Source organism: Culex quinquefasciatus, chromosome 3, assembly GCF_015732765.1.
Source record: "Culex quinquefasciatus strain JHB chromosome 3, VPISU_Cqui_1.0_pri_paternal, whole genome shotgun sequence".
NCBI classification, from domain to species: Eukaryota; Metazoa; Arthropoda; class Insecta; order Diptera; family Culicidae; genus Culex; species Culex quinquefasciatus.
This window is the reverse complement of record NC_051863.1, coordinates 106,833,388-106,842,944: the sequence shown is the minus strand read 5'-3', so window position 1 is coordinate 106,842,944 and position 9,557 is coordinate 106,833,388. Positions and strand designations below refer to the sequence as shown.

The following is a 9,557-nucleotide window of genomic DNA, read 5'->3' as shown; positions in this document are numbered from 1 at the left end:
GAAGATCTGGCAACCTTGTCACAAGTTATGACCACTTAAGTTATATCTGTGTTCTTATTTTTCTGGATCTAAAAAAAATAGCTAGCAAACCACTTATATTAAAAATGAGGAAGGCATCAACCACATAGGTGGATTAAGTTAGTTTTTTTTAACATAACATTATAAAGTGCATAAGACGGCAATTTATTTGAATGTATTTATCTCTAATAATTGAATATTATCACAAACACAATTGAACTGCGCAACCAGCGACGACGAAATCTTTTTGAACGCACCCTGAATGCGTAAACTTTCCCAAAGCTTAACATTAGCACTGACTGATGATGTGCTAAAATGTCATGATTTATCATCACATTATTCGGTGGTGAGATTTTTATTGCCCCTTCCTCAGATGTGTCATATCGTGCATGACTGAGTCCAAAAAAAAGTTGATTTATAATGTTTTTGCTTATCAATTTCCAACTGTCACTCCAAATTTTACATGTTTTATTGATCGTTTTAAGCGTTGGTTGCAATATTTATTCTTCGGTATATATTATTCAACTCTACAGAACTGACATCAAGGATAAATGACATAAAATAAAATAAAATATGAATTGTTCTCGATACTAGGTGTCCGAAGGCTTGATTGTTGAGGCAATTGCAAACCTCTTTTTACACCTAAGCTTCCATCAACCCCGGGTTTCAAACTGACGACCTTTGGATTGTTAGTCTAACTGCCTACCAGCGGCTCCACCGGGACAGGACCCAGGGAGACGACTCCTACACCTGGACTGAGCCAATGACCTAACCTCTAGGTTAGACCGGAGCCAACATTTGCTTCCCCGTCCGACCAATAATTTATCTGCAAATTCTCAAACCATGGGGAAGCATAATTACATGCAATTTGCATTCGTTTGGGAAAACCAACTTTTTGAAAATCTATTGATTTCTTGTATACCCTATCGTCTAAGAAGAATTGAAATTGCGTTTGCTAATTTGATCACATTCGATGAATTTTAACTAACTTTGATTAATGGCGATTTGAAACCCCATAATGTAAAATTCTACTGGTACCGAACTCGGGTTGTAACTAGAAACAAAGAACCACATTCTACAAGAGAAATAAATCCAAGAGCATTTCTTGAGCATGCTCACTTGTGCGCGCATACTTGAAACTCGTTGATGAAGTTGTTTTTCCACCAACCAACAGTGCGAGCCTTTTTCCCGAAAAAGTTCCCGCTAAGGGAGAAAAACTTGGCCGCTTCCGCCAGGGGAAAGGACTGTGACTCTTGTTTTCATCTTTTCCCAAGTATTCTACCTGTTCTTTTTTGGAATCCCATCCAAAGTTGGGATGGCATTGTTTCTACTCAGTACGCGCTATAATTAATCTTCTAGTGGATTCTAAAGTGTACTTTTCACACTTTTCCCTAACTAAGCTTCCCTTCTGCCGCTACTGTTGACTGGGAATGTTGATTTACGAATCAGTTCGTGATTTTCGATCTCCCTGTGTTTGACCTTAAGGACCCCATTGAAGGGGTGGTGGTGTTGATAGCACGTCAAGGAACGGTTTCACGAATATTTTCCACGCAACTGATTAAGTAAACAAAGGGACAAGCAGAAAAAAAGACGTACCCTCAAAAGTTGTTGGCCAAACTGAAAGTGAGTAATGAGAAAAAAGAGGAGACCCTCGAAAAGGTAAGGACAAAGATGAAAAGTTCAACAAAAAGATTTCCGACCCATGAGGGGAGGTTGAGAAAAGAAAAAGTAATTGAATTTGCATTTGACGGGATCAGAATTAATCTTGTTGAGGCCAAATTCCCCAACTTCGATTCTGCAGGTGGACTGTATGGATAGTTCTTACCGTCTTTCGTCGGGGTGTGATTAAAACACTTGGAAATTCACTTTTCTACCACAAAAAAACTTTTATTCCGATCGTATTTACAGCAAACTTGACTTTACTCGATCACGTCTCAAACGGGAGTGAAAATTTTCCCTTTCTCTCTCTCTCTCTTTCTTTGCGCGCGCTTCGTTGCGCGCCAAATCGCACCGCAACGACCGTTGCTCAGCTGTCAAAAACAGGCTGAGTTTGATCGCAGCAACCAGTGCGGCCGAATAGCTCGATTTTCACTTTTGCGTCAAATCTTTTTCGGAGGCAGATGTCCATCGCCGACATTCTCCCCCGCGGCTGCAAACTCCGGCAACTCAGAAGAACCGAAGTCCTCCTGAAGCAGGTCGCTGTCTTCGGTTGGCAGAGTTGCCAACAGGCCTACGCGCACCAGCGCGTTCCTTCCTGGGTAGGTTGCGGTTCGCCGTCACAGCACCAGCGTAAGCCACGCCGTGCGGAAAGCTCACCGGACGTCCACCAACTCTTGGCAGGCCGTCGTCGTTGTCTCTCAGGGCACTTCTTTTGAGTTCAATCACTTTCTCTTCCTTACACCTCAACACTTGCTTCGAATTGAAGCAGCACCTTTTTACTGGTTCTTCATGCAGGAACGTCTTCTCTCCCAGCTGCTTCACTGCTGCTTCCTTGGAGCTGGTTCCGAACGGTTCCTTCTTCGCGATCTTGGTGGCAGTTGAGAACCGGTCTTTCACCGACTCTGCTTTCTGCACCAGACGTCGCGCTCCATGGAACGGGACACGTTCCGTTCTTTGCGTAGCGGCGTTCAGCACGTGGACGACTTGGCAACTCAACTGCGGAGACGAGTCGTACGAGCCGGTCACGATCCAGCCCAGATCGGTCTCTCGCAGTGTCACCGTGCCGTTTGCAAGCTTGAACTCTTCCGATCGCAACAAATCCCACACGTAATCTGATCCCATCACCAGATCGATCTCGTGCGGCTCGTTGAAGTGTGGATCTGCCAGCTGCAATCCCGTGGGACGCGCCAGGCAGAGATGTCGATCTTCTCAGACGGGATCCGTCCCGTCGGTTTCTCGGTGACAAGACACGAAATTTTGTCGCTGAAGTTAACGTACCTGGACGCAAAACTCAAGGTGACACCCTTTTTCACTTGCGTCTTTGCAGCGTTAGCTCCGATGACCGTAACGTTGCACTTCTCGAAGGGTAGGCCGAGTTTCTGCGCCATCGCCTCCGACAGAATGTGCGCTTGTGAGCCGGAATCCAGCAACGTGCGACACGGATGGAATCTACCGGATGCGTCCACAACGTTGATAACAGCAGTCTGCAGAAGTACTCTCCGGGACGACTTCTGTGCTCCGCTGCTGAAACAAGACGTTGTCTGTTGCTCGTCGTCGGCGTCAGAGACAACAGGACCTGTTCCACTTGTCCAAGCCTCACCACGGGGGGTCGGTACTTGTGGAAGAGCCTCGACCGGCACGGAGAGAGCTGGGGTTTCTCCGGGATTATTCCGTGGGGTCTGCTGAGTCCGCTCATAATGCAGCAAACTGTTGTGCTTCTGGCCGCACTTGCAGGTACGCTATGATGGACAGCTTTCCACTCGATGACCCTTGCGCAGGCAGTTGAAGCACATCCGCTCGTCACGGATCTTGGCCCATCTCTCCGCGACACTCATGCCACGGAACGAGCCACATCTAAAGTTGGCGTGCGATCCACCACACAGCTCACATTCCACGTCGTTGGAAGTCATGGCTGCCGAGGCGATCCTCGTCGTTGGTTTCGATGACGTCTCTGGAAGAACCAGCTCGACAGCAGACGTTGCGGAAGCGGCAGACTCACACCGTTCCAGTATGTCGCACCGCTTCTTCAGGAAGTCCATGGTCTCCTGATACTTAGGGAGCTGCTTTCGCTGAATGGAAGCCTCCCACAACTCTCGCGTTTCTCCGTCCAGGGCAGAGGACAGCATGTGGATCACGATCAGCTCCGAGACACCAAGCAGTTCCTGCTTGTGGAACCGCAAGTTCTCCACGTGTCTGGCGCACTCCTCAATCAGGTTCCGCAGTTCTTTCGACGACTTCTTCGTCATCTGCTTCAGCTGCAGAATTCCGCTGATGTGGAGGTCAATGATCAGCCGTTGATTTTCGTAGCGCTCCTCAAGAGTCTCCCACGCAAGCTGGTAGTTGTTGTCCTTTATCGTTTGGGCATCGATGCTCCCTGAAGCCGCATCAACGAGCGACTTCTCCAGGTGGTACAGCTTTATGGCGTCCGAGTCTAACGATTTCTGCATCAGATCGGTGAAAATCGCTTTAAACTTGGGCCAGTTCTCGTACTGCCCGTCAAACGTCGGCAGGGGTACACTCAGTGGCTGCTGTTGAACGATGATCTGCTGGCCGGCTTGTCCAGCGCGGACAACCGACTGGTTGCGTTCCAGTGGTGCCGTGAGCTCCCTGAGCTTCACCAACACCTCGTCGTACAGATGCTCGTACTCCAAATACCGAGCATCATTCTCGCTCGCCTGTTCCTCCGTCAGTTTGGAATCCAAAATCTTATTGTTCAGGTCGTCGTACTCACCGTAGTACTTCTCGATGTTAGCCTTGTAGACCTCGAACTGCGCTGCCGATATCACTGGCTGGGCTAGGGCAGTCTTGATCCGGGTTAGCTTACCCTTAACGTGCCCTCGCCGGTTCAGCAACGCTTTTACCTCTTCGTCCGCCATTTCCCGCTTTTTCTCCGCGTACCGTTGCTTCGGAGTGAGTGGAAGTTGTTCGACCACGGGCTTGCGATCTTCTGGTTCGGATTCCGATTCGGTTTTCAGCTCGACGTTTTCTCCCGGGACCACGAATCCCAAAAAACTACGCCACATCCGCCGATTTCACTTCACGTTCTTCATGTGCCAAGATGGCGACGCACGCTTCTTGTTGTCGCACACACGCACACGTACTTCCGAGCAGCAAGGATGGCCAATGGGACCACCTTCTGCGCACACTTCTGCCGTGGCCAATGGGACCACTTTTCACTACCGGTGACCGGTGGGCAATGGGACCACTCCGGTTCACTTTTCACTGCCGGTGGCCTATGGGACCACTTACGGCTCGCTTTCTGCTTCCGGCGGCCAATGGGACCACACCCGGAGCACTCCGCGTCGCTGGTTCTCCCACACGCGCGTCACTTCACGCTGTTCAAGGCCACGTGAAACGCCCTCCGGGAATGACGTCTTCCGGATCAGCTCACGGTCTTCTTTTCTTGCCGTGCACTTCACTCCACGAGACACACGCGACGTTCCAAACTTCCGCCGGTCTATTCGGGTCGAAAGGACCAAATGTTGAGGCCAAATTCCCCAACTTCGATTCTGCAGGTGGACTGTATGGATAGTTCTTACCGTCTTTCGTCGGGGTGTGATTAAAACACTTGGAAATTCACTTTTCTACCACAAAAAAACTTTTATTCCGATCGTATTTACAGCAAACTTGACTTTACTCGATCACGTCTCAAACGGGAGTGAAAATTTTCCCTTTCTCTCTCTCTCTCTTTCTTTGCGCGCGCTTCGTTGCGCGCCAAATCGCACCGCAACGACCGTTGCTCAGCTGTCAAAAACAGGCTGAGTTTGATCGCAGCAACCAGTGCGGCCGAATAGCTCGATTTTCACTTTTGCGTCAAATATTTTTCGGAGGCAGATGTCCATCGCCGACAAATCTTACATCCCATTCGGCATTGTGTTGTTGTGTGAAGAAAAGTCTGCCGTCTGGCCGGTGAAAGTGAACTTCAAAACTCAACAGTCATCACAAATTAATTGAAGTGACTTGAACTTTTCACCCCCAGGCGGGATTGTGCGTGCGTTTGCGTGTCAAATCTTGGACATGGAAAAAGGGAGAAGCGGAAAACTTTACGACTTCCCCACGCAATGATAAACGGCGGTCGCGACGCGATGAAATATATCCGCGAGGGTGTGAAAAAGTCACGGGATCGTGCCAGAAAAGCCAGCCAAAGTTGTCTGCCTGTGTTGTTGGATGACTTGCCGGAGGATACAGACGTTTCTGAACGAAACTGCCGAAAATATTTATGACAATGGAAATTGTCTTCCTGCGATAGAAATCTAGCTGAGCGCAGTATGTTTTGAAGAAGGAATGATAAATGTGACAAACTTGCGAAAAGTGCCGAACGAATAAATTTTGCGAAAGCTGGATTTATATGTAACTTATCTTGAGAGTAGTTTTAGAATGAGTCCACTTACATGGATACCCGTTTGCTAGGTTTAATCCTAGCGCTTCTTTATTATTTTTTTAACTTAACATATTGAAAAACAGTGCATTTTAGTTTTTTTGATAATACCCTATAAGCTAATAATGCTATATGATTGTGTTAGAATTTTCGCTCTCTCGCGAAACATATTCCTCTATCTATCTATCTCTCGAGTTCTCGCCGTGAGTACCGAGCTGGCGTGAGCAACTCGTCGATTTTCCGTGCTCTCCTTCGTTCGCGAACGAGTCAGCCTGCGATCCGGAATTTTCCACTAGCGAGAAGTAAAACGAATTGTCAACGAAAAAACAACATAACCATCAAAGTGATACTTCTTTACCATAGCGTCGTTCGTATTCATAAGTCTAATAAACAAATTGCTACCTTGGAATGAACAAATTAAAAAAAAAATCGCATATACCTCAGTTTCGTAATCTGGAACCAAAATTACCCTAACCCAATTGCAAACAATCTTTTCAAAGCTTTCATAAATCCGCTAGAGGCCGAAAGTAAAGGTCAGCGTTATGAATGAAGTGAATCAAAAACGATCATTTGAAGATACCTGCACCAAAATATCAGAAGAACATTTTCTTTCTATCCCTCCACTCATATCACTCTCTAATTTTCGTTCACGAATACTCGCCAAAGATTATTTTGTTCTCAGAAAACCGCCACGCAAAAACGCAAGAGGGGGATTCGCAATTAAACTGCGTTGCCAAATTATGAATTGTGGGGAAGTCATCGCTTAAATTTTAAAGTTATTTCAGTTTTAGCAAAAAAAAGTCGATTTTTACTTGTTTTGCCATTTTCCCGCTTTTGAGATTTCCAACTGCATATTGCGTTCAATTACAGCCTGGGAAATGCGGTTTTAATCAATATCAAGCAATAAATAAGTAAATGGAAAATTACCAAGCTTGTTTCTATTCAAACTTTTGCAAAACAACGTGTTCGAATAGTGAGATTTTGCAAATTTGATGGAGTTCGAGTCTTTAACCTGCCAAACATTCAAATTTTTTTCTAAATCTACATTCTCAAGTTTTTGAAAAAAACAACGTTTTAATTGTTAAACCAAACGATAACTTAATTAGTCAAATTTTCAGCACCAAAGGTATCCAGTAAATTGGTCATTCGATTATTGGCAATGGGTACAACGACAAAGTTATTGCTCTGTAATTTTCATCTAGCCCTCACTAAATGCTACAGCAATTTTGCATCAGAAAAGAACCCAAACTCAACTAAACATTTTAATTAAATCGTGTGGTCTAAACCCACCCAATGGATTTGCCCTCATTCAGGTTTTCGTCTCATCTTCCCTCTCAAAGCTCGAGAGTTGATTGCAGCGCAGTCCCTTCCTTCCTTCCTGTATTGCCATTTCAATGGTCCTTTCGATGAGGGCAGTTGTTTCGATTGCAAAATGAAAATCGTATCAAGCCATTGCATTGGTTAAGGCTTTGGCACTATGATTCTAGTGGTTTGGTCTTCTTCCAGGCTCTAGCATAGCAATTTTCTTCGATTACCAGATTGCTCTGGGCGGATTTCCAATTTCTGCAATGAGCCTCGGTTGACTCTATTGTCCTTTTGCATGGAATTGGAACGAACCGGAGAAGTGCTCTTTCTAATCATTGACTCTGATGATGGTCAAATAGCTTCTGATTAGAAAGTGGTCAAAATCATTGCATTCTGATTCAGAGTGCGCAATTGTTGTTTGGTTGAGGTTTTTGCCTGCAAAGGTAGTTCGTTAGAGCATTGATTCCGATTTACCCTTTGCAAAACTCAAAGTCAAACTAAATATATTGTTGTATTAAATTGGTTCAATATTAATTAATTAATGATAAAACTAATAGTTTCCTAAACACCCCTCAATAGAAAACTTATTCCGTAAATATTAATTAAATTCGGGAAATATTTTAAGCCAGCATTCTATCGTTCCACGTTGTTTTTTCCCAAATTACTCTACAGCATTCGGGGCATCCTTCAAACGGAACATTTATTTCGAAACGCTATCAAATATGCAACACAACAACTAATTGTATTAAACCAAAACCACTTTCCACACCGTTCTATCTGCTGTGAAGGTGGTTCTGCAGCAGCAGCACAAATCCGTCCTCGTGGTGGGAAAATATGATTTGCAGTACACAGCTAAAAAAGTAGTAATGCAGCTGCGTGTAAAAGTGCTGGGAGTAAAATAAATTTTGCATTATTTTATGCAATTTTATGTAATTTTACGCCCTGAAATATGTAGACCATCAGTATGGGAAACCTACTTGACCGAAATGTCAAGCTGATATATGCGTTTATCCTTACAGCTTTTCATCGGTTTGTTGGCCGAGTGGGCTAAGACGCCAGTCCATATTGATGGTGCTGGGTTTGAATCCGGTCGGTTGCAACTTTTTTTTGTGTGTTGCAACAATTGTACATGCAGTGTGTAATATTAAGTGTTTATTTTGACGAAGGTGATGTGCATGCTTTTGCATGCGATTTTACCATCGGATTTTTTGCTGTGTAGCCATCCCACGGAAACTACAAACTGCGAACCAGCATCTGCTGACGATCTCCGAGTAGATCCGCGAACGAGCAAAGCGCGGACCAAGTTTGGACGACGCATCAACTTCATGCAAATGAATATAATTATAATACCTGTCACGTCACGTGGTTCTAGCCCACGCCGCGCACGTGCAGGTATCAAACAGATAACTCTTCCAGATCCACAGAAGCATGGACGACCGGCCAACGTCCTGTGGTTCAGAGTCCCGTGAGAGTGCTGTGGACGCGAAATGATGACTTGCCTCGGGTCAACAGCAGACTGGCTAGTTTTAATTGATTTAGGGGAGAGTGGGGAGACTTGATCCCCTTTTTTTGTATCGCACATAACTCTGTCAATTTATCACAAAACTATAAACTTTTTGCATGAATTGAAAGCTTAAACATTCATCTATGTTTGGCTTATAAGGGTATTTCATCAGATGATCTCTTCGAATCATGCCAAGCGTTTAAAAAAAATATTTTAAACCGGCATTTTCAAAATGTTAGGGGTAACTTGATCCCCCTTTCAACATTTTGAAGAAATCTTAAGCAAAATGTTTCTTATTCATCCAAACTTTTAATTTTCTATAAGTTACAGCAATTTAACATAAAACCTGTACGTTTGTGTTCAAAATATATCAAGTTTAGTATGTAAAATATTTGAAAACTTAAAATATTATTTTTTAGACCAAAATTAAGCATGTTTACAAAAGCTGGAAATTTTTGTTAACAAAACTTTTGAAAAAAGGTTCAAACTGCAGTTAGTTTTGTACAACTATACTAAAGGAAACTATGTATGAAAACCCAGCCCAATTAATTAATCTTGAGGCTGATTCCAGTGACTGTAAAAATGCAGGGATCAAGTCTCCCTAAACGCACTTTTTTAAACAATTGATTGTAAAAATAGTATGACGATAAATTTAACATCAAATGCGTAAGGGTTTTGGAGTTGATAACTTTA

General features: G+C 44.3%; 1 protein-coding gene across 1 annotated transcript; it reads right to left on the bottom strand.

The window, feature by feature from the left end:
- Positions 1 to 3,416: 3,416 nt before the first annotated feature.
- LOC119769186 lies at positions 3,417 to 4,700 on the bottom strand. Its single transcript, XM_038261095.1, has one exon. The coding sequence runs from the start codon at positions 4,698 to 4,700 to the stop codon at positions 3,417 to 3,419; it is 1,284 nt and encodes a 427-aa protein (XP_038117023.1).
- Between the last annotated feature and the right edge of the window lie 4,857 nt (positions 4,701 to 9,557).